The sequence below is a fragment of the Vanessa tameamea genome, chromosome 4 (genome assembly GCF_037043105.1).
Source record: "Vanessa tameamea isolate UH-Manoa-2023 chromosome 4, ilVanTame1 primary haplotype, whole genome shotgun sequence".
NCBI classification, from domain to species: Eukaryota; Metazoa; Arthropoda; class Insecta; order Lepidoptera; family Nymphalidae; genus Vanessa; species Vanessa tameamea.
Genome location: NC_087312.1, coordinates 8,187,897 through 8,215,438, shown reverse-complemented (window position 1 = coordinate 8,215,438; position 27,542 = coordinate 8,187,897). Strand labels below are relative to the sequence as shown.

Sequence of the window (27,542 nt, the reverse complement as noted above, 5' to 3'; positions counted from 1 at the left end):
CGAGTAATGGGACCCGTGATGCTTGGGGTTTCTCTGGCAGATATAATCCGAAATTACAGTCGTCAGAGAACTAGATAGAAGCATCTAACAATATAAGAAAAGGTTAATTAATTAACTTAGGATATTAGCAAGGATTTTTCGAAATATTCATTTCAAGTGGGCACTGCAACTCTTTGAACCTAATTGAATGGGTTTATTATTAACGCACAAAGGTCATTTACGTTTGTTTTTTTTTTTAAATCAGACAAAATTATCGCGTTGTAAAGATGTATTTACTACCTAACGAGATGTGACGACACTGACATACCTTTTTTTTACCTTTCCATGGAATTATTTAAGTATTACTGATATTACAAGTGTATTATGAACAATTAATGAATACTACGAAAACAATAGATTTCTCAATAATTTTCTCTAATGAAATCAATAAGGATTTTTTATTTATCTGTTAAATCAACTTAATTCAAAATTTATTTATTGGAATTTTAAAATGGGTTCGTGCAAGTCCACGTCTGAAAGGAAATTTGAATTTATAACGTTACAGTTAAATTAAACTCGACCTTGAGATGTGACCTTGAAGTAAGGATTTTAAAGGAACTAATTTTATGCGATAATAATTAATTAACATAATATTGAGTAATTAAAAATCATTGAATGTAACGATAACAATTCACCTACATAGTTCTTGTAAAAATTCAAGTAATCAAATATACTTCCAGTATTAAAATCGTAATTGACCTTAAATAGGTATTCCGGAAAGATAATACTAAAGCTAAAAAACACGATTGCCCTGCCGAAAAAAGAAAATTGGCCGCCATTTTGTTTTGCTTTTTTTACACAATAAATTATAGACAGTGTCACTCAGAACGATATGAGGATTCAAACGATACTCCTTACATACTATTCTGTCAGGGCGTTTAAAAGTTCACACATAAATACATACATGAATTAATTACCCTACTTTTTTGGGCATCCGTGTAAATATAGCGAATGGTCCCTTCTAAAATTGATTATCAGACAATTCCAAGCTCAGAGAATAAGTAAATTTCTGTTCTGGGAAACGGCTACTACGTTTTACGTAACAAGAAAATAATTACACCCAATTAGTTGCTTGCGATCAAAAGAGGATATTTATCTACGATTTTTTACGAAATTAATGTAATGAAGTAGACAAAAGTAATGCTTTTGCAATCGAATAATTGAATCCCATTATTAAACATGTAATTTGACCAATTAATGTTATAAAAATATACTAATTTTATAACAATCTGTTACTTCGTGGAAGTTTAAACCGAAAATGTATACTTTGTATGAGAACAGAGATTTTATTTGCCCCATCACCGACAGTGTACAGATTTTAAGTTAAATCGGTTGAGTGGAATTGGTTTAAAATAGAGTTGCAATGCGTGGATTACACATGCTAACAGCAAAGTTAAATAAAAGCTTGTAAAATACAAACGAACTACTAAATTTCTCGAAAGTTCTTCGGTATCATCTATATTCCAAATCGGTGATAGCTTTATCTTTATTTTTTTTTCTTGTAAAATGACGTCTCAAAAGAACTTGGTTTACGATTGTACAGCCTAAGGCTCTTAGCCTACTTAAATAAAATATATTTATATTTATTTTAATTTAACAATATTCTTCGTGAGTAACTAAAGATTAATGCTTTTTAATTGCAATTAAATAAGTGATTGCTTCTAATATTTGTTTCAATATATGTGGATTAAATGAATTTTCGGCTTAATAATAAGATTTTTAGCTGTATAGATCATAACAATCATTACGATACGTCTGTAGAGTAAAGAAACTCAAAGGTCACCGCATAAGACAATAGTCAAATATCAGAAAGTATTGTATGAGTGACTAATTATGAAATTTAAAGGAAGTAACTTAGGTTAGTTTTTAACACTCCACATGTGACGTGAACTGAGTTCGGTAAACAATAGCACCGCTGAAAAGAAAATTATAATGACAACTTATTGTGCAATTAGTTTTACAATTTTTTTTTCTATTATCCGACCCTGAATAATTAAAGGTTACACTACAATAAAAACCAGTAACTTACCTTCGAGTTTGCTATAACAATAGTTATAATTGAAATAAAAAATATCTTTATTTATATGTAGATTTTTCCAGTTGGACTATAACAATAATATAGTATTGCTACGTTCAAATTATTATCAATAAACAAATTCGGTTGCCAAAGTTACAAATTTCAACATGTTGATAACTAAACTCCTTTTCTAGTTTTATATAATAATATTTACCACAAAAGCAGATAATTAAGTTAGAGGCTCTTTAACTTACGTAAGCGATGACCCTCAAGATGAAATACGAACGCGACTAATATTATCGGGGGGTTAAATTAGATTGTAAGGCTTTAGCCAAATGACATATTAAGAATAAGCAATTTTATATACGATATGTTACAAATATCGCTGCTCTATAACTTCCTTATTTGCATATAAAAATAATTTATAAAAAAAGAAACTCGCTCCCGATATTTTTACGAGTTCTGAATATTCTGAAGTTATATAAAAACATTCCTGAAAAAAATCGTAAACGTTACGTAGCATTTTTAAATGACACTAGTAATTGGAATACTTATTAAAATATTTGATCGAAAACTTTAGTTCTGCTTAGTAAATACGAAGAATTAATACTAAACTCCTATTATTATTATATGAAGTGCCTTAAACTTGACTGGTATTGATAGCAAAATCTACATTCATTAAACAGTTTTAGACTCTCATTTAAGACCGGGTAGCGTAGTGTATTGTTCAGAAAATACTTATAAAAAACATACTAATAATAAATAGGGTACGTTTCATAAATAGTTTTTGCATGTATTATTTATTAACAAAGAAGATGGATACTTATTGAAAGAGTTTAAATAGATTTTCCAACAAGTGAGCTCTTGAATTGTATTTGTTCCGACCTTTTTCTCGTAGTTTTATTCGAATTCTAAAACGTTGAATTTACGATAGTAAAGAGAAAACCACAATCTATGTCCAGTCTTTTCGAATTATCAAACATAAAAACATGATTCGCTAGAAATGGAAAATCGAAAGCAAAGTGAAAATATTTCCACAACGAGTTTTCTCTTTCAATTAATAAAGAATGATTCATCTCTTTTGTGTTCTGTTTTCGTTTCAATAATAACGAAAAAAGAAATAAGACGTGAAAAAAATCTTACTGCACTCTCATGCCATCAACCGACTGATAGAAAGACTGATATATAGTAAGTATATTATTAAATATTTATGTTAGAAATAAATACATATGTCCCAAATTTGTTTCTAACAGAGAACTGCCACAAACGTATACTCGTAAAAATGCCTTATGAATATTGTTTGTTGCTTTAAACAAACTAATTACTTGTAAAAGTTAGAAAATGTAATATGTACCTAAATAAGTACTGTTTGTTAAAACCCAAAATATTTTCAGGGGGTCAACCATATCCGCGCGTGCTGACAGCAGCCGGCGGCGGTTCAACGCATGGCGCACAGTGTCAACAGCTATTACATACACGAACCACTCGCATCGCACTTAACACAACTTAAATGAGCCACTGCACTACACTTTATATTTATTTCATTTCCAGTTTTCGCTGTAAAGTTGTTTTCTGAAATTGACGATTCCCATGAAGGGGGAAAGGCGCGTAAAGCGAGCGATCGCCGAGCGGGCTGGAGCCAACTGCCGCGTCGCTGAGCCCGCCCCCGACAACCCCGCCTTGCCGTTATGGCAAACGAGCAACATTTCCAAACACAAAAACACGTCCTAATAACCAATTAATGTTTCAGAATAATTTAGAGTACAGCTTAAAGAGAAATGGAATCTTCAAAAGGGACACTTGAATCTTCAAAAGTTTAAATATCTCCCCGATTCTCTCGGCGTCTAATTTATTAAAGATCGTTTGACCGACGTTTAGGTAAACAATCCGAAAAAATAAAAACCTTTTTATTTGATTCTACGTGCCGTAGTTAAATATTGATACGTTTATTATGTTTGCGCACGATATATAAAGTAATACAGAAGTTGTATAAAGTAATTGAATATACTGAAAATAAACCCGAGGCATATAAAGAAAAGTCAAACATACTTTCCTCTCATGAGATTCAAGCCATTCCCTGGACTCTTTCCGTGATATTAATGCTATAACACAATTATAGACATTTAATAACGTTTAAGCTACAAGAATTATACACAGTTGCGTATACTTTTTCAAAAACTAATTTGAATACAAATATTCGTGTCGTTACTAAACAAATAAAGTTCAAATTCCAATCGTCAAATTTATTAACTTAAATTATACATATATTTATATTAGGAACTCAAGATTTAGTGAAACATTTAACACAATGATACCATAATGCATCTTTAATCCAAAATTAAAGAATAATAATATCCTCTTGGATGAAATAAGATTTAAATTCCGACTTAACAAATACAGCCAATGTTCAGTACTTTAGCTTTGTTCAATAATAAACGTTGAAGTTAAATTTGGGTTGTACTTTCACATCTGTTAGGTACGACAAATTTTATTAATTGGTTTGCTTATAACTCGATTTGTATATAATATAATAAAACATGCGTTAAATAGGTTAGTTTTTTTTTTTTAATAAAATCCTTTGTACGAGTTATAGAAATTTAAAATAATGAACGGTTAATGTCTTTTAATTGCTGACTACATTGAATGTAACGTTAGCACTTCAGATTTTTAACGATTCCTGATACAGTTTCTTTGAGTGATATAGTGTCTTTTTGGATGTAATTTTCAGACATGATTTCTTTGTTACCAAAGTTGGTGGCGCATTGATGTTTACTATTACTTAGAGTACCAAAGAGGGTAGTGGTAATTGTTTACCACCGGGTGGCCCATTCGGCAGTATGCCTTCCTATGTAAAGTAAAAACTTATCTGAAGATTTACGATCAAAATGTGTGATTTGTTAAAAGGCACATGCTTTTAAGCACTATTTTTTGACGTGATCACATACATAAGCCCAATAATATATTTTCTTTTAAATATATTTAAAAGAAAAGAAATGGGTCGTCGATAGTAAAAGATTCTATTTTTTTCAGATACAAATCTGTCATGTCACTTACTTTCCTTTATTCGGAGCCTACTAGTCCGAATAAATCGCAAACTAATGATAACTTCACAATGACGCTATCCAATCACTACATTCAATATGATTTCAATATTATAAATCATCTTTTAAAGTGTGAAAGAATTAATGAAAAATATATCATTAATATAAAAATTACTAAGCGATTGAAATATCAACTGGAAAAAGTCAATTACACTTCAATCTATAATTATTTTTTCATCATCGTTAATTTTTTATGTTCAATTTGAAAGAGTTGTCCGATTAATTTTATTTAAGTGGAAGTTAATGAGTCGGGGGTGCTGTCAGTGTAATTAATTTGCACCTTCCTATCCCTAGTCCTGTCGATTAAGTAGAAAGGGAGAGAGCGGTAAAATCGAAGCCGATAAGATAACTATTAATCACGAAATGAGTTCAGTTCAGTTAAGTTTGATCGTGAATAAATAGCAGGTAAGCGAAGACAATGAGCACCGAAACGCTTACTGAAAGTGCGACACAAGAAAATATATTTTAAAGTTAAGGCACGATATATTATACATATTTGTATTTCACAAATATAATGCACATGTATGTATTTCAAATATTGGAAAAATACTGAGTTTCTTGTCGGTTATTCTTGTTAGAATCTACATTCCGAACCGGTGTTAAATTAACGTTTAATATAGTTATGTAAAATGACGATTCAAAAGTGAATGTAAAAGTCTACTTGAATGGAGTAAATTTAATTTGATTTGAAATACCAGAGATAATATACTGAAAACGTTTGATTTTCATTTTGTTCGAGGTTTATGTTCTTGTATTGATTAAAGGTTGTAAATTTCCAACCGCCGTGGAAAGGCCCGTTTTCCTTTTCAGAACCATCTCCTGATCCTCCTCTCTGGATATTATTCCATAAAGTGCGGATTGCTGATATATATGTGCGTCTTTCATGCACGCGATATTTTCCTTCATTAGCTTCCTTATAAAAACTCGCTATGTAATAAATAAAATTATATAGATTATACTGGTTATTAAAAACGATAAATAGTTTTAGAACCGTTTAAAAGTAAAGTAAATGTAATTCCACTGCTGGGCTAAGGGCTCCTCTCCATTAGAAGATTTAAAAAAATATTATTATATTATAACTATATAAAAATAGATATTGATATTTGTATTTCTTTGCGGTAAATATAATTTTACACTGTTTAACCGATTACCATGAAAGTAGGTCATGTATTTTCTTTTAGATGTTTTTTTTATGGTATAATTTAGCGAACTGGCAAATGGGCTGGCCTGGTTATGTATTCAGACATTGTCGCTGTAAGAAATATTCACCATTCCTTACATCCCCAATGCTCCCCCAACCTTGGAAGCTAAGATGTGCCTTGCGCCTGTAGTCACACTGGCTCACATGTCCGAAACATAACATTATAGTAGATATTGCTGTTTGGCGGTAGAATATCTGATACGTGGGTGAGTAAAATTTTAGGGCTATAGCTGTTACTTGCTATATGGTACTACAGCCTTAAGTTCTAAGTCGTTAAAACGAATGCCATGACAATTTGTATATACACAGGGTCTGTTTTGTTAATATAGATTTTTGTTTTGTTTTAATTTTTTTTATTGAAACGAACAGTAAGAGACAAAATAAACTGAACGGAAACATAAAGTTACAAGATCAATAAAACCCACAAGTAAATAATTCATACAATGCGAGTGAGTGTCACAAAAAAGTAATAAATAAATAATTCGCAACGGACGGACAATAAATATATTAATATTAACAATTAGGACAAAATACCTCATTTGTATCACCGAACATTAAAAGTAGATAATTATTTAGAAAAGAAAAAAAATGTTACATGGATCATTATAAAGTAATCCTATATAATCCTGTTACAGAATAACATAACGCAGAAATAAATTATATTAAATTGTTGTAACACGGGTGAACGATATATATTAGTACCACACATATGTATATTGTATGTATAAATTAAAGTAACCTATTACGTATGTGTAAATACAGTTATGAAAATATTCGATATGTATTTCAATGATAATAAAATACAATTTTATTGTACATAATAAGATTTACTTAAATTAACTCTTTAATTTCTTTCATCTCATTCATTGAAATTCTTTTTTGACGCCCTTTGATGTTTAAGGATCGATTAGTTATATTTGTAATTCGATTGACGTGTTATATGGATTAGGCATTCCAATTAATATACTTATTTTAATCAAGATTTTTAATTATTTATATAAATAATATCGATCATTGTGAAAATAATTGGAATGTATTATTTGTTAATAGATTTATTTGCTAAATGTCATTAGAGGTTGTTCCGCCGTTCAAACAAAAGAACGGAATAACACACCTTTACATTTAAATTATCAGTAAGATAATGGCAATGAGGGAATTAATTTTTTTATGTTCCATTTTCAGAAGTTCTGGAGAGGTTATTTCAGCACGTAGTTCCTTGCGTTGTTTCCGTTAAGCACCGAGCCCGAGTTTAATTATAAACACAAATTAAACACATGAAAACTTAGCGATGTTAGATTGGGTTTGAATCCACAATACAGCTAAGATTCACGTCTTCATGGGTCCACGTCTTCACGTATCCACTGGGTCATCTGGTTATATTTGTTTGTCTGTTTGGCAAAAATGTTGCAATCGATTTTATACTAAGTCGAAGCTATTATGTATTGAATGTATATTTTTTGTATAATATTTTACAAATAATTACATTACTAATCGAAATTAACAAACATAAAATTTCAGGACGAAACTAAGCCGTGTTTAAAAACGTATTGATAATGTTTTATAGTCTTAATTTTAACATAATATCCTCTCATTAAATATAATATTTACCCGTAGGGTACTATTATTGTCACAGAAACTAAAAACACCGATCAAAGTCATTTTGTATCCATGCAAGCAATAAAGAGAAGCCATTAGGTGAGTTTTATTGAAGCAAGGCATGTTTCATAGCTTCTACCTTGGTTATAGGACGCTTTTTATGCCGGAATAGTCGGTAGTCGTACATCGATAGTACTACCAATATGACTTCGGAACATTATATAATATCGTAACGAATTAAAATAAAACGAAGCGCTTTTAACGTCGTAGTAAATGTATAAACACGTTTCTATTATATGCATCTGCATGTACATTGTATATACGTAAATAAATAGGACGCGCCCCGAGCATCGCCCCGCCAGCCACAATTATGTCCGACATTGCTTTACTGTAAGTGATAACCCCTTCGTATGATATTCGAGCAACAGCAGTCTTTGAATTTCGTAATTTTTGAACGAACACGCGAACGGGAGACAGTGTTGCCCTGCATATAAAACGATTAATTAACAAGATCAACAACGCTTAGTACTCGCGAAGAATACAGATTCAGAGAATCTGGGCACAATATTTTGTTTATCTTTGTTTTTAGTTCAGAAAATTATAAATTAAACATTATTATTCACAACTATTATAATGAACATCAGTATTTTTTATTAATTCTTAATCAAGTTAGGGATTTCAAATAAGAATGTCACGTATGAATGTATTTTAATTTAAAATTGACCCCTAATTTAGAACAAAGTACAGAAACGATTTTGAAATTATTTTTCTTAATAACTTTCAGTAGTTAATGACTGCTACAGTTTTTACACACACACACATATTTAATAAAACAGAGGTCCTTCTAAACACAGTATGCAACTAAGACAAAGCCGTTAAGAGAAACATAGTTTTTTACTTTTACCGGTGGATTTTCGTATGCGTATATTTCACGAGGATTTCTTTGAGATTATAATCTAAAAGATATCGAGCAATATGCACGGAAAAGTGAAATATTACAGACTTACAAATTTTCCGTCAACTTTAAATGTGATTGACATTCGAGACATCGCTGATTAAATAAAAAATCATATAAAGATCTGTTTACACCGATGAAGCTATTAAGAGGTCTAATTGATAAACTCCTATTGGTTAAAATCAGTTAAAAAAACAAAACCATAATTGAGTAACTTACTGTTTAACTTCAACAACTAAAAAAAACAAACATAAATGAAATGATATAACATTATTATAACAAAAAAAAAAACAGATAATTGCAGTCTTAGGAAAGCAATCACTAAAAGAAAACACACGACAACAAATAAATCTTTATAAAGTTTTAAAACTTTCGCATTGCAAGTCTCGCGACCCTCTTGAAATACCGTAATTAGAAAATAATTATTTCGGTGCTACAAAGATGAAGTAAAAGTTTAAAAAGTTGAAGATCGATGTATTTTAGCACAACTTTACTTGAAACCAGTAGTCATATATATATATACTTGTTCGTTATTGCTTGCATCTATCTATATTCTCAATATGCTAGACAAGGACAAAAGAGTTGTACCCTTTTCTTCCGTTTGTCAACTGTATTTATTTATTTAGTTTGATTGAACTATTAACGAGCATCAACGGTATCAGTAAAAAACATTTTCAACTATAGGTTGAAAAAACGAAATCGAATAATTATGGAATCGAATAGAATAGATTTCGAATCGTATTAAATTGGTGAACAAAATGGGAGACTCGCCGCTACATATACGAACCGATTTCATCCCAGTGTTCTGATTAAAGATATTGACAAATATACACCAGAACACGATCATTCCTCTTGATATGAACTTTAACAAAGCCCCAGATGGATTGTAGTCACGAATTAATTGGTATTGAAAACTCAGAAGGCCATTGGCAACCTTTTATTCTCTACTCCTTTCTGATAGGATCTCCGATCTATTCGTTGCATTATCCGCTCAGGATAATAAAACGGGACGAGTTAAACAAGTTGTCTCTCGTTATGGTTCGTAATAGACCTACAACTTTCATAAAGATACGTTTGAAGTAGAAACTAAAGATATTGCAATTTATTTACACTCCTGTACATACAGGTACGTACATACATACGAAATACAATTCTGTACAGTCGGCGTGACTTTATTTGCAAGGGTAAATATCATATGTTTGCGTTTTCCTTTTTCTTTCTTTGTCGAGCAAATAAATCTGTTGCCGTATTGGTTTTTGGCGCTATTGTGTGTGACAATGTTCGCTTTGAGCTACTCTCGGTAGATACTATTAGTCTAGTTTGAAGAGTCGTTCCTCAATGTTGTCTCGCTTAGTTAATAAACACTTGGTTTATAACGCGTCTAACTCAAGCAATAAATATCGATTTACGTCAACGTTCATAAGCCTAAGACAGAGTGGCCTTCCTAATGATGATATACAGCATATTAATGATCAAACATTTCGATAATACATACAGCAATGCTTAATAAACAATCAGAGTAATGACGTATAAATATATATACATATCTCGGTAGCCCAGGGGTTAGAACGCGTGTATCTTAACCGATGACTGCGGGGTCAAATCCATACAAGTACAACTGAATATACATTTGCTTCATTTGCGTTTATAATTCATCTCATGCTCCGCATTGGAGCAACGTCGTGGAATTAGCTTCTTCTCTTTAAAAGGAGAGGATATATTAGCCCAGCAGTGGGAATTACATCCCTAATTCAATATAGAATAATGTTTGAAAGAGAAGCATTGAAATAAAAAAATCTTGCAATGAAAAAGAAAGAATTGAGGAAATCAATGAATAGCAACTTCAGTTGAAGTTGTTTACTTAAGGGAAAAGTCATATTTCCTAACAAGGAGTATGTCGTGTTGAGTGCCAAGTGTTAAAGTGGGGAAGCAGTTTTAGTAGCTCGGTTGGCCAACTCTTGAGTTACGTCTCGAGCGACTATTATACAACGTTATACAGATAAGCGGGAACATATGCCATATAACTTCGAGTTAATTAATATGGTTAGACACGGATGCCACGAAGGTAACGCTCGACTTTGTTTACTATGAGAATAATATATGCCTTACTAATGTTTGAACGCACAATTAATACAATAATCTTATTTGATTATATTGCCAGAGAAATATATGGAAATATATTATATAAAAGATAATTCACGGTGATATCAAGGACCAATGAGTTCTTTATTCTCCTTTATTCAATTCATCTCATATTAGATCGCGAAACGGAACGGAATTTCTCCATAAAAGAATAATTTCGATACACAAATCTGGTCATTCAACACTACTTCCGTGATCGTGTAATAATAACGTTATGACATAGTATTAATACATCATTTATGAAATATTGATGCACAGCACTGACAAGCACAAGATAATTGTGGGGACGTGCTATGAATAATAATTTCATTACACGATAATAAGATAGGTCGAGGCTGGAGCGAACGCAACGGCGCCGTCAGCCACAATGCTCAGCAAACAGTCGGGCTAATGGGATTCAACAGCTTAAATTAAATTTTAAATTTTACTTTTCAGATGAATCTTGAAACATTTTGATACTTTAATTTGTTTTTAAACTCGTTTCGGTTTTACAGTTTTGATCAAAATAGTTGAGTTGGGGTATGTTCAGATTCAGTTGAGGATTTCGAAATAAACTCTCAGAATCTGATTTAAAAATCTTTACTTATTTATGAGGTAGCAAGAATTCATGGAATATGTTGAGACCGATTTTCAGCACAGAACTTTCTCGGTATACATAATGCATAACTGTCTTTTGATTTTAGCGTCACCTTCAGCTTTCCACAAGAACTATTAACAACGAGGATTTATGTGAAGGTAAACATACTTGAAATGAAAAAGTCAGTCAAATTAAAAAAATCTTACGACTAACGCAAATTCAAAATTACGAATTATATAGATATCGATTTTTAAACGAAAAGAAGAAAGCAATATTCTGATAACGTCAAATATACAGAACAAATAAAAAAAATCTAAAACGCTTTGAACTGAGATTTTAATTTAATCTGTTTAAATGTCCGCAGATTTCGTCGTATAATTTTTCGGTATAAGTAAAAATATTAAACAGTAATATCATCCCGTCAGACTACAGTAATTATTGAATAAATGAAAACAAAAAATCCAATAGGCTTCGCCGATAAGAGCTATTGGTTTACGATCGTACGTAAAGCGTCAGCCTCGAAACATTCTTATATTGACCTCGTTTAAAGTATTAACGAAAACAAAATGAAATTTCATAGCCGTAACCTCATACATATATCTCACTGCATTCGGGAAATACACTGAGAACTGTAAATGATGATATAATTCGAGTTAAGTGTTCAGAATTTCGTGAATAAAATGTACGTGTACAGGTATCTTTATATCATAGTGTGCGGTACACGTGTAGCAGCTATTTAATAAGCACACATGCGTCATAGTTTCAATGTGAACCCATATGCAATACTTCAGGTTCATTAGCGAAAAGTGAATAAAATTGCAGAAAGTGCTACTCCTAACGGCTACGAGTAACTGATTTCGTTTAAATATTTTACGCTAATTGCAATTTAATGATGAAACACTGACACGCTAATTTTGTAAATATTCAAATATTTCTATCACATTGAGCGACTAATCTTAATTATATTTTCATCTGTGCCAACCTAATAAAATATATTATTGAAATATATAGTTAATGATATAAACCTATGAATTTAAAATACATGACTTGTTTCCGAGTAGCTTTATCAATGTTTCTCTATACATATATTTATATTCGTGGAACAGCGAATATGATTGCCAATAATATAACTAGTAATTTTTCAATCGTGTATCTACATTGAAATCAAACGTCTAGCCACGTTAAAATATTGGGAGCAAGAAAAATACAAGATTAATGATCGTCGTAATATCGTTGAAAGGGGCACCTAAAAGCACCATGAACTAAAATATGCCGAATGAAATTATATCTTTAGATACGAAATTTCCTTACGTAACGCTAATGAGAATAAATAGTAAATGATACATGAAGTTTAATTATCGACAACGTATGTGTCTTACAGATTAAAAAGATACTGTGCTGTGATACTAACATTTTAAAGAACAGTAACTCGATACTCGCCTCAGAACGATATGATATACGAAATGATACATTAACAGCATTATTTATAACACTTAGATAGAGTAAACTCTCGTTTATTTAAGGAGTGAGATACGCAATGAGTTCTTACAGAATAGAACGATTTTAAAGGGAACTTAGAGGATAAACAAAATACATTCAATGATTAAAAGATTTCTACGTTAATTGATATTCGACAGACTAACACAATTTACGGAATAATAATCTGTTTAGGAGATACTGTAGTGTAAAGGTGTAAACTTTACTTCAAGTACAAACGTAATTTTAATACATTTAGTAAGTTTTCTTAAAATACATTCATCCGATTTTCTATGTACTAAATAGAAATATTTAAGTAATGACTTTAGGAGGATTAATAGACTCACAGAAACACATGAAACTGTGCATCCATATTAACTTCTTAAAAACATTGATGCTAATTGATGAATTTATGTGTTTTCTCATTTGAACTTCATGTTCTTTAGACAAATAATTTAAAAAGGAAATTATTTTATGAAATTACAGTCATTTTAAATTTAAATTGGAACAAAATTCTACGGTCACTAAACTCCTGAACGTCTGGATCAATATTGGTGTTTTTATTTTGCGTGTTTGGGTCAGATGGTTCAGATTGGATCCGAGAACTGGCGCTGCAATTAGGTTCTAGGATTTTTTAAATTTTGAAATATTTATTTCATCCGTACGAAGACGGGACGGACAACTAGTGTAGGTATTTGTTCGTAAGAAGTAGTGACACAAAGGTATTGCTTTGTCTAATATACATATGTTATAATGCAAAAGTAACCTTAATTATTATGGTTACAACAAAAAGGTATAAATATAAACGTCTACCTAATAAAATACATCAGTCTCTATTTGTTATAAACGGCGTACACGACAAAAGGAACCGGCCATTTGTCTTAAACAAAATAAAATTTTATTGAATGTTCCAAAACCTTTTAGACGGAGACCCGCATACGAATAAGGCAATAAAGTTGATCGAAACAACAAATCAATTGAACTAAAAGTAATAAAAATGTAACTTTTGGATATAGTTTAAAATATTCACAAATCAACGGAACACATTGCTGAACATATTATTTATCGATTAACAATTTACTAACAAAATATTTTAAACTTAAATTAATAAATTTGCAAATGTAAAAAGTTAAAATAAATAACAGTTTCAGACATCATGCAGTATTAAGGAAAAATGTATAAGACCTATAAAATAAGAATCTAATTTTTTTCATTTTTTTTTTAATTAAATTGTATTTATCATTTCGAAGGTACTAAGTAACGAAATGCGAATTACTCTCTTTTAAAAACGATCCGGATCCATCAAAATCCTATTGAAAATAGCACAATGAATGTTAGCTTCATCTTTGTTATTTTCTTGCGATGTTCGGGGGCCAGAGAACTTGAATAAAAGATTCGTATATTATCCCTGGCTCGGTTCGAGTACAATAGACCAGCGACAACGCACCCAGTGTAATTCAGTGAGCCTCGCGACCGCATTGTATAATAAGAGGTCACACTTTCCGAAGCACTTCGAGTCGGTCCGAATAAGTCCATATGATAATTTCATTTAAGTTTCACGAACTTGTTGGATTAGCCTTTAAATCTTTGTGTATTGTGATTTTTAATGCCAGTTTTATTCGAGATTGTGTAATAATATTCGCATAAAAACGCGCAATGGATAATTATAATGGAATTTCAAGCGAAATGTTTTCAAAATGTCCAGTAAACATGAAATAATCCTAGACTATTTATATATCTTTATAGAGTGTACCACAAAAGAACTAAAACAAACGAGCCAACATTTTTATCTTGGTGTGTGTGACATCTACGCTTGACATTGACCAAACGTCATAGTACTTTAGTAGTGTGCGTGTTCTGATTGGCCAACGGTTGGTCATTATTTTTTTCGACTCGTTCCCAGCTTTATCTATCTAGACACAAATAATCATAGGAAATTGTATTGTAAGCCTTGAAAATCGAGAAATTATATAAATTTACATTAAAATAATTATATCATTATATTAAAAAAAGAACATTTCTTTTTCAGTTGCAATTAACAGCACCGTCTGCCATATTGAATTTATTAATAAGATTTATATCGGTTTCTCGAAACATCAAGAAGTTCGAAATATCATTTTATCCAAATATTTCTTAAAACAATTTAATTAAAAAGCGCTGTGAGTATTTCTCAGTAAAGCTTGTCAAGTCTTATTTAATATTTGATCAACTAATGGACTTGATACTGCTTAATTAAGTATATTTTGGAATTTTTTATAGTATCATGTCTTACGGTATATTGATTGGGGTAAATCTTTACACTTAAACACCGTCCCAACTTCCCCAAAAAGCCCCAACAGCTCTTAACAATTCTATTTACAATCTCAGAGCTCGAGACTCCCTTCGGGGTGATTTTAAACAAAGTTGGAATGCTTGCAGTGACAAAAGAGAATATTTTCAATATTGTATATCCACAACATTGTTTATTTTGATAGCAGTAATGACTCGCTGTATAGACACGAGGAGTAAAGAAAACCTTGTAAAACCAAGTTTATTTATCTTTCCTTGGACGGTGTAATAAGCATCTTTAATAATATATCTGAAATGCTTTTAGCTTTGATTTTGATTTGAACGCAAATATTTACACTTTATTTTAAAAAAATATAAATATACAAGCACGCCGTATCTAAAATATTGTAAAGATTTAATTAAAATACCTATGTAATTTACATTTCTTGATAATTCTTCTAGCTAGAATCTACATTAAGAATCGGTGGTAGCTATGAATTTCGATATAAACTTGTAAAGTTCAACGCTGCTTTTTTGAATATATTTTGATATTTATTTATTAAAAAAAAGTAGGCTATAGAATATACGTCTAGTATAATATCAAACATTTCTTGATCAACCAGCTGGCGAGTAAAACGCGTATAAAAAAGTAAAAACAAAAAATGTTCCATCAAATATTACAAAGGACATGACATATGTGTTATTGCGACAGAAATAAGAATCTTTGAACAGTCTAGATTTTCTTACATATTTTCCAGAAATTCTTAAGTAGTCAGAGAAAAAAGTATACAAGGGAACATTTATACGCTTCGCGCATACGAAATACAGTGTCCTCCGGAATGGACTCCATGTTTGGGTAAATTGTGATCGTCACGTAACGTCACGCGTCAATGACCTGACATTATTTGTCAAGCGGATCGAAAGGCAATCTCACTAACTCGGGTCCATTTGTCACACATAAAACGTGATATATTGCCATCTTCCGTCCGTACATCCTACGGCCACGACACTGTCCGAAACAGCTACGGTCTAATTGAAACTTGTATTCTGAATATGTCTACGTCTGTGATATTTTAGAATCTGAGCTTTCATCATTGTATACACACTATTCATGATCTATTTTGAATTAAATATTTGGAGCATTTCTTTAACGAAACATATACGTATTAGAACACCTTGGGAGTAAGACCGAATCATATAACGTCAAACGGTAGACTCTCCTGTGACGTTTTTTATGATTCCCGAAGAGACTTGAGATTTACACGCGATAGTTTTTCTTTTTTTTTTACATTAAAATATCATAAATAAATAATACATTAATACGTACATTCATTAACAAAGTACTTAACAGCAAAGTTTTTTAATTTTGTCATGGCCGAAGTTTTTAAACTCTCTATTAAGTTCCCTAAGGCTTAGTTACACCATTATTGCTTAAAAGAAAGACTAAAAATTTGCCATAAATTATATATATATAGAATATTAATTGCACATCAGAATTGTTAATGTAGAATTGCCAGTATTTCAACCATGTAATGAATAAAATAGAGGTATCGTATAGTTAGGATAGTTTTGAGCTTATTTTAGTACGATGCTCCATTGCGGTTATACATCTATGCATAAGGTATAATCCCATCCGACACACGCAGATTTCCCCATGCTGCTTTAGTTGACCGCATAGCACGAGATGAGATACGAATACAGATTTAACATTTGCAAGATCGGTAATGCTTGCCCGAAGCTAAATCATGATCGTGGTTAAGATCCACGTGTTCCACTCTCCTATTACACTCCTCAAGGTCAACATTCATACCTAAATTCAAATACTTTTTAAATTTTCACAAATTTCCTCTAGGCAACGAGATCCCGATTTTCGGTTCGGGATGGGAAATTGGATTGTGTCGTATTTGTCTAAGAGTAACATCTAGGAGTTCGGAATGAAAACTTGTTCTAACCGGCAGCTGCAGTACCGTGCGGTTTGTTTTGAGAGTGACCACTGAGTAAGTAGTTAATTGTGTCTGCTGTTTTTGGCTCGAATACGGTGAATTTTAAACTAATTGATGTTTATATAGTATTAAATACATCGTGTCTGTACTATTCATATGTATATATGTTTTAAACATACTCGTACTGAAAACAATTCCCAGTTAACGTTATAAGAAATAAAATAAACTGTAAATACACAATTTTTAGTTACATTGTTTATCGAGGAGTATTCATTTGTATGGAAGACCGTCTTTATAGTCAAAGAGTATGTCCGGTAAAATTATTATATTCGATTTTCGACATAATATCTGGGAATCGTATTCGGCCGATAACCGAGTCAGATGTGCGGAATTTACTTTCAATGAAATCGAACTTAATATATGAAATATTACAATAATCTAATTGTATCCACTTTCGATGCGGACCTAAGTATTATGTTGATATTTTTTCATTGATGCATGATGATGAAAGCATTGATGAGGTTTATAGTGGCTGGAGCTGGGTTTTTTAGAATATATGAAAAGGCACCGAAATTTAGGTGGTAATTAACACAAATGCTGAAATGTTGCTTTTCTTAACTGTTCGTAACAGAAATTGACTGGGAAATGTTTCGTGTATATAACGATACCAGTGTTCAAGGCGTCTCGCCGTGTCGTGGGAGTTCTAGAACATTCATATACTAATCGCTTAATAAGTTGGCGTCAAAGATAAAAAATGAAATAGCTAATAAAAATAATACAGTTCTTGTCCATTTTTATTATTATTGATCTACTAGTACTGATCGCGACTACATTGACGTCAACTTTGTGAATGTAGATACAATAATATCACAATAATAATAATACAGCCATATAAAATAATTTAATTTATTTAATGTTTAGTTTGATAAAAAATTTCAAGTCGACCCAGGTTGAAAGCAATGATCATTTTTTTTTTTATGGCATTGGTTGGCGGACGAGCATATGGGCCACCTGATGGTAAGTGGTCACCACCGCCCATAGACAAAGGCGCTGTAAGAAATATTAACCATTCCTTACATCACCTATGCGCCACCAACCTTGGGAACTAAGATGTTATGTCCCTTGTGCCTGTGATTACACTGGCTCACTCACCCTTCTAGCCGAAACACAACGATACAGTGTACTGTTATTTGGCGGTAGAATATCTGACGAGTGGGTGGTACCTACCCAGACGGGCTTGCACAAAGCCCTACCACCAAGTAAAAATCAAAATCCGTATTTTGGTTAAATATGCGTCCGGACCTATGTCGCATACATTTCGTACAGTTACTCTCACTTTTCATAGTATATTATGTGATAAACACCATGTGTAAAGACGTTTTTAAAGCATGTATTAGCGGGATCCCAACATCATAATCCCCACTCATTTGCTAAGATCTAACGGTAATGTTCTCGCTGCGTTTAGTCATTAATTTCCTTGCGTAAAAGCAGCTATAAATTGTGGTTACCGTCCTTATCTGCTGGTTGTGTGTGTCTGTTTTCTGAGTAAAAAAAAATTACTTATTCGTATTCATTACGTGGTATATATGCCAAAGCTAACTTTATTATGTTTGTATAAAAAACCAAAATATTCTCTATTCAAGTGGGCTCATAAAAGCAGTTTTGAATCGTAATGCTTAATGTCACAGTGTCAGGAGATTCTACCATGATTAATTGACAAGAAAATCAGGAGGTACTCTAGATATATTGCTCAAACAAATTATATACTATTTTATAAAGAATAATCACGTACATGTACTAACATGTTGTGGAGACTTAAGGCTGAATTTTATTTTCACAAAAAATAAACATTTTTTGTTAATCGTCCTCCGTGTGTGTGTAAAAAACTCTACATACGTACTACAAGCTACATAACTATTATACCCAAAAGAATATAAGATTTTTTTTAAACAAAACTCTTTTCTATACACGCAATTAGTTTAGTATATTATAAATAAGTACATCCTATTCAACGCTACAATCGATTTCTCAGTAAATATTTAATAGAAGCCCTCCATTCAAACGTGACCGAAGAATATAACTCCAAAGAAATACATTTTTACATTATATAATACTATTACAAAAAGCTATATATGGAAGGAGGATGTAACATTTGGTAATAATAATTTAGTAGATAGCCGCGTTCGAAGTAAGGATATTGCAATTCACGCATCGTCTCTCTCCGGCTACGATATATAATGAATATGTTTGTAAAACGTAGATATAGTACGTAGCATTAGCATTAGCAGTCTGTAAATTTCCCACTGCTGGGCTAAAGGCCTCCTCTCCCTTTGAGGAGAAGGTTTGGAGCATATTCCACCACGCTGCTCCAATGCGGGTTGGCGGAATACACATGTGGCAGAATTTCGTTGAAATTAGACACATGCAGGTTTCCTCACGATGTTTTCCTTCACCGCCGAGCACGAGATGAATTATAAACACAAATTAGCACATGAAAATTCAGTGGTGCCTGCCTGGATTTGAACCCGAAATCATCGGTTAAGATGCACGCGTTCTAACCACTGGGCCATCTCGGCTCATGTATGTAGAAGTATGTAGAATTAATTATAATTTTTAACAGATATTTTTAACTTTGCCGTTTCATAAATTCAAATCATTTGTAAAAAATATATGTAAAGAAGGTATTATTCGATACAAGATTATATAGATGATAAAAAAGCGTGGAGTTAATGCTTGTTGACTTTCAGACAGGATATATCACATACATTGTATTTAACTAACACGACGGTTTTTTTAGATATTGAAAAAGAGTAACTACTGAGTTTCTTGCCGGTTCTTCTCAGTCGAATTTACATTCAGAACCGGTGGTAGCTTCACTTAATATATTTTGTAAAATGACGATTCAAAACTTGTAACAGCCTTCTTGAATAAAGTATATTTCGATTTGATGTGAGTTCAAATTTTTTTTTACTTATATTCGATATAAATCACCACGCAGATAACTAATTTATAGTTTATTATTTCCATTTAATTTTTTTTTTAAATACAAATATGACTATTATAAATTATGAACGGTGATCTCCCACCATTTCATTGATATCAATACCGCGGTTAGCCGAGAGATATATATATCGTGTAAGTATCTCTGTGCCCTGGCACAAACCTTACTCTTCAGACTACAGTAACACAGTAGAATAACCGATAACTGTGATATCACATACAAAGCCAAAGTATAAGTAATTTGACAATAAAATAAACTTTGTTAAAACTTGTAAATTAACTCACTAATCATACGTTATCATAGTTTGGCGTCAATCGACATTCGGTAGTCGAAACTCTCAACTTCCTTTAGAAACATTATATTAATAAAGTTCGAAACTAACTCGAAAAGTCATTTTAGTAACGTGGGTATGAGACAAAATCTTATAATTGAAAGTACTTTATATTGAAACTTTCTTGGAATATTGCAATTTATTTTAATAAAAACTTTTTAAAGATCGCGTGTCTTGTATGCGCGATTATTTTACTAATTCAATTGCATGGTTGTATGCTTTCAGCGTTCCTTAAAAACGAAGAATCTATCTTGAAATAAAATTCAAAACTATGTTCGCAACATTTTACTTCGTACTTTATTTTATATATATTTTTAAAAATCTTGCGAGCGCTACTGAAAAAATGAGATATAAAATTTCTCCTTCAGTATTTCTAGAAAGTAATAAAAAACTGGTTTAACACTTTTTATATCGGAACGAACAACAAATGTTAAATGTAATATTATAAAAATTTATACTTTATTACATATTAATAGTAAGCAATACTTCAAATTATATTATTAAACTGTAACTACAGGGTAACGTAACGTTTACGAACAGCTTGGTTAAACTTATGGGCTGTGATTATGCAAACGTTTTGTGCAAGCTGATGAGGCGTTTTAGGGAATGGGATCGAATGTCGCTAGACAAATGTACGCCTCATTAACACAGATAGAGCAACTTCAATCAACGTTGCTAAACAGTGTATGTTTTCAAGTGAATATTATTTCGAGGCGGACGTCGCACACTTCATATATGTAAGTCGCATATTATCGTCGAGATTAATTATTAGATTAGTGTAAGCCCTAAGTGATATATTGTTAATTTCATTGGTTGAATTTAGTACTTTATCTCACTGTGTATAAGGTATACACAATGGGCATGTATCATATAGACTGCACTAATTTTAGTACTATTATTAATGCAGTAGTTTGTTTAGATCAGTGATTCCCAAAGTGGTCCAGGTGGATCCCCCAGGGGTCCACGGGAGACTTGCTGGGGGTCTACGTAGGCGTGAATAAAAAATGGGGGTCCACGAAAATTTATCTGCTTTTGATAGTAAAGAGCAAAAATGTAAGCATAGTTTTTATAAGGGCCAACCTACATTGTTTTAAGTACCTAACTAAGCAGATAATATTTTAAAAAGGCAAGCGACTGTTACTTGTCCAAACTTGCGTATTCGATATTACGTACAATTTCGTGTACAGACTTGCAAAGCGCTATCCGCCCGACAATGCTTAATTCTTGTTCAGACATGAACTTGATCACCACTATAAATACTTGATGCCAAAGGTACCTACATTTTTTTTTCTTCTTCATCAGTTTAAGAGAATCACGAACAAATTTATAGATTTTAATAGCTGAAATACTCGTAGGGTTACTAAGGATAGAATTAAAAGCACCAATATTAAACAAATTTAAATTTAGTTAATATTTAAGTGTTTCTCTCAAACTGTGGTTACGGACACATCCCAATAAGTGGTCCACGAGAAAAATAAGTTTGGGAACTACTGGTTTAGATGTTTGTTACACAATTCCACTAAAACTAATGAACAAATTCCTATGAAGTATTAGAAAGGTATTTTAAAACTAAACCTTGCGAAGCGGACGGTAATAAATAGGTAGTGATGTAGAAATATTTTATTTCTTTATATTTATCGGATTCACACATACTACTCATTCGATTTAACGATTGCTCTCACGTAATAATATTATATAGACTTTAAGATAGAAATATACATTTGGGCAATACGATATTCAGGTTATTTTTTTAATTATGAGTGGGTGGTCAAATGAATACTCAAAGGTGTCGCGGAACCGATTCTGTTACTTCATTCGATTTTTGAACAAAAAAAAACAATATTAATATCGTATGAATGGCAAATAATAATAGGCCTTCGATTTATATACATAACCCATATTCTACTCGCAATTATGCACATATTTTTTCAAATCAAATCCGTCGTGTTTTCTTCACAACGATGTTCCAATTTCAATTGTTTTTTATTGTACACCACACAGTTAAACAGAGTAAAGTGGTGTTTAAAATTTAAGATATAAAAAGATAGAAACACATTATATAGTAGGAATACACTTTTTCTAGATTACGAAATAAATTAAATTATACTCAATGTTGTTTACACCTTTAAAGACGTATCATTTTATATGTTACCCAACAGATATTAATTTTAAGTGCTTAGTGATATGTTGATGGTGTAACTTTTCCAATAAATAAATAAATAAAATATATTAAATGTACACGGAAAAGTGTCGGTCGTACGCTTTCTGGTGAACGCTTACTTATGATAATTAGATCACAACTTTGTATGACAGTATTATTAATCTCAAAAATGTCTTCAGAAAAGTCCGTAATAATTGCTTTTTAATGTTGTAACGACACTGAAAGGAAAATACTACTTGTTTACTTGTAACAAACTTAAGCGATTTTCGTAAATATTTTTTTATGAAATCTTTTGATTTTTCGAATATATCAAAGGATAATTGAAATATGTTACATAAGGATTTATAATATATTGTCAAATATAATATTCAAGGCTAATCTTACAATTTATTGGATAAAAATCTTATAGACGGATCATAAAACAAGACCAGATTTGAAGATCCTTTAAACATTATACAATTTAACAAATATGTATAGTTTTATATTATCCTATAAGTATTTTATAGGATCTAAGAAGCATTTTCTTAATTGTGTGTATTCCAGCAAATGACATCACTAAATTTAATATTATTGTATACAAGTAACTTAAAATACCGATTTCGGCTAAATCGACCAATTTAAAGGAGGAACCAGCCAACTACACAGGACATTTAGTTCACAAGTATGTCAGCAAACACAGGTGCACTCTCTATTTCCTCAGTTCCATAATCCGATGGTAAATAGTAGGATGGGAATCCGACGTGTTCGAAAAGAGTTCAGGCGCAGGACCAACGACTTCACATGCCTTGCGAGGCATGGGCGTGTGACACTTTCAACTTTCAAACTCTGAGCTGTTACTAAAGGTTTTTCGACGGAAAATTTTCTTATTGGCCCAACCTGGAATTTGCACCCAGAACTTCGGATTCTGCGATCTTCTATCTCCCCTAAAGACAAACAAGGCTGTTGAAATATTATATTGTCATTTTGTCAAAGTTAAGACTCTTAAAACTGACTATCCGTAATTATTCAACATTCAATACTCAGAATCGCTTAAACACTTTCGGTTGTTTTATCAACTTTTACATTATTTTATTTTAAAATACGATATGAATCGTCATTTTAAAACAAAGACAAGTCGTGTACATTAACATCTGCTACTGAAATTTTCAGCACGTTGTGGAGCGGACATCGCTCGCAGCTTGCTGCCATCGCTATTTCCACTATTTTTAGTTTAAGACAAAAGAGCATCAACGTTGGAAAATGCGGCTTCAACTGAATAGAATTTCTGACACCCCGTCTAGGTATTTGGATTATTTTGGTTCACAGAATCCGTTCGTATAGGATAGCGAGACAATGAGGTCGAACTCTATACAGAGCTTTGAGGTAATATTGTTGAAATGTTACCGGATTTTGATACTTCAACGTCATTGAACATTATACACGAATATTTTAATTAGGTGTTTTTAAGGTTTTTAACTAGGTACTTGCTTTATTGAAAAATACTTGATTTTTAGTTACTTAAAAAGTAAGGAATTTATGAAATTCTAGCATGCATTAAGATATCTAATGCCTTTCAAATGCAAACTTGTTAGAAACATTATGAAGCTGGAGGCATAGCGTGGGTATAAGTTTCGAATTTCCGTCATAAAGAACAATAACCATTGCTAAACTATAAACTAAGTTGAAATGTTTCTTTAATAAAGTGGCTAGCTTATAAGGCTACAATACAGATTCCAATAATCTAGATTCAAATCCCAGATCGAGTTAGATTTTTTTATCAAGAAATACTTATTAGTAAATTCCGTAGTTTGAAAGTCTATAGTCTGTCTGTGTAGTGTTTACACTGCAGTCCCTCACAAAGCACGTTAATCCATTGAACATGAGTCTGATTTTTCTCCAGTCGTTCGGATTGATGTGCCTTCGTAAGATAAGAGTGGGAAAATCGAGAGTGAAATTTTTACTAAAATATTTTCTGCGTAGTTGGCAAGCCTCCGCTGATAATGGTTACAAGGACTCAAATCAGTCAGAAGGACACACAAAGTAAATCACATTTAAATCAACTCATAAATTTACCATTTAATTAATTACATTTCTATTATATAGTCGTTTGACAACCTAATTAACATTATAATTTGAATAATTAATTTCTAACGCTGTAAGCTGTTATAGCACTATAGGTTCACGCGTTCGGTGGTGGAATTCTTCAAACATTCACAATAACATCTTTTTACTTTTTTCCATTTTTTTTTTATAGATAACACTTAGACCTGTCAAAGGGGAGTTCAAAAAAATAAAAAATCGGTTGATAAACTGAGAACCAAAGTAACTGAACTGTTTTGTTTTTGTATATTTTAACAGTATATTGTTACTAAGAGTATGATTCGTTAAATAATTATATATATTCTTCTGATGAAATTGGTGGAATTTTATTTACAAGGAATCATAAGAATTTATCGGGTTTTTTATGTTAAAATCGCGCTTTGAATATTTTGGCATAGAGTATATAATTTTTTTTTTATTTATCTTTATTAATTTTTGTCGCAAACGAAGTTACAGAGAACATCTGGTAATAAATATTAAAAACGAGATTTTTATTTAAAATCTGTACTGAAATATTAAAATTTTGTACGTATTTTGATATCATCAAATTCATTTGCAATGTTTCAGTTTCAACGATTAGATGAAGCTATTTTAATTTTTTGTTTCAATTTAGGTAAGCTTACGAAAATATGTAGTAATCGTCGCAACGAATCTATTGTAATTGAAATAAAAACTTCGTCAGGCACTTTTACATTTTTCAATTGCCTTATCTTTTTCTCACAAACAATTGTTAAAAAGTTTACGTGACAAAGATAAATAATACCTTGAGAAAAATATTATCGATGTGTAAAATAATTTTATTTCATTTGACATTAAATTTTGGATATAATTTTCTTTTACTTACTAAGAAAAAGGTTTTTTTGACTAATATATTGTTTAGTTCTTAAGATTTCGATGATTCATGATGAAAATGAAACGACGTATACTTATATATATATATCTTTCAGTAATAAACCGTTAATATTTCCCCTTTGAATAAAGAAGAGCAAAGATGACCCAATGGTTTGACGCATCATGCCTTAGTCCATCTTGGATACATTGACAGCCCGTTATTTTAATATTATATAAAAGAACAGACATTCAAACAATTGACATTTTTTTTATTTTCAACAAGTAAAGCAGACAGGGAATTTTTTTTATGGCATTGGTTGGCGGACGAGCATATGGGCCACCTGATGGTAAGTGGTCACCACCGCCCATAGACAAAGGCGCTGTAAGAAATATTAACCATTCCTTACATCACCTATGCGCCACCAACCTTGAGAACTAAGATGTTATGTCCCTTGTGCCTGTGATTACACTGGCTCACTCACCCTTGTAACCGAAACACAACAATACAGAGTACTGTTATTTGGCGGTAGAATATCTGATGAGTGGGTGGTACCTACCCAGGCGGGCTTGCACAAAGCCCTACCACTAAGTAAAATATGAAAGTTAATGATCAAGACCTCCTATAGGACGATGGAATTGTTAAAATATTAACATCTTTGACATCGTCAATCGCTACCAACCATGTTCACTAAATTACGCTGGAGTACTCAGCTTCCATACCGGCAAATACAATAATACAAAATGTTCAAGTTTGTTAGAATGAGTGGTACCAGAAAACTCTACTTAGGCAGGTCCACTCTTCGTTAACAAATTATATTTCTACCTAGAAGAACCGGCAAGAAATTCTGTAGTTACTCTTTCTCAACATTTAAAAATACAAAGTCATATTAGTTAAATACAATTACATATATATGTAGTATATCCTGCCTGGAAGTCAACAAGTATCAGCGCCACGCTTTTTTATGATCTTTATTAATCTTTATGTGAATAGGAAGTGGAATTCGTTTCAGTTAATTATAACAGCCAACTCTCGACGTCGATTCGGATATTGTGTTCTACGAAATACACCAATAAAATAGATATTAATAAGCCCTCGCTTTAGAATTATGAGGTACGTCGAACACGTAAGCGGATTTTGTATGCATTGACTTTTACTGTGGTGATGTCGTTTTTTATTTATCTCATTCAATTATTTACTTTTGTCTACTACTTAACAAGCTATCCATTTATGAAACCATAATAGGTCCTCACTGAGGTAGAAAAAAACCCAGACGTACAGGGGCTGTTTTCACACAATAATAATTAAAAGTTATATGTTTTGAACACTCGATTTATTTTATAAGTAATATAAAATTTAATAAATTATTACATTTATTATTTTTTTTGTGACAATTATTACCGTGCAACATCTAGTCTAGTGAATATAAGATTCATTTCACTTCATGTTTCACAAGAGTGATTCCAACGGCAAGCTGGAAGTCAATTAGACAATAAGCTTTTGCATGTAATTGCATCCACTGTGAAATGTAAGGATGAAAATACGTGGTTCGAGAATTTAAAAATGAGGGCATTTATGAATGCATTTTCTAGTAACGTCCGCCGACGCAAAGACTAGCCGTTCGCAAGCCAAACGACAAACGCGAGGAAATTGCTCACCCCGAGAGGAAATTGAGATGCTCCTCATAAAATCGAACCCCCACTGTAAGTAGTCTATATGCAATCAAGTATGGATCGGGGTATAATTTATGAATAAGCTTTTGAACTTCCACCTCCGAATATGATCGTAAATTCATACGAATTTAAACATTATTAGGATACATGTGC

At 31.8% G+C, this 27,542-nt stretch overlaps 1 protein-coding gene across 9 annotated transcripts in view; it reads right to left on the bottom strand.

Annotated features, from left to right (window-relative positions):
* LOC113394476 (neural-cadherin) overlaps positions 1 to 27,542 on the bottom strand; it is a 305,699-nt gene that overhangs the window by 86,239 nt on the left and 191,918 nt on the right. For 2 of the 9 annotated variants that reach the window (XM_026631802.2, XM_026631800.2), the window contains exon 1: positions 3,411 to 3,689. The exons of the other annotated variants lie outside the window; for them this stretch is intronic. In XM_026631802.2, coding sequence (XP_026487587.1) covers positions 3,411 to 3,462 — 52 coding nt within the window. In that variant the 5' untranslated portion in view covers positions 3,463 to 3,689. Of the gene's footprint in view, positions 1 to 3,410; positions 3,690 to 27,542 lie in introns of those variants that run through there. 9 annotated transcript variants of the gene reach the window in all.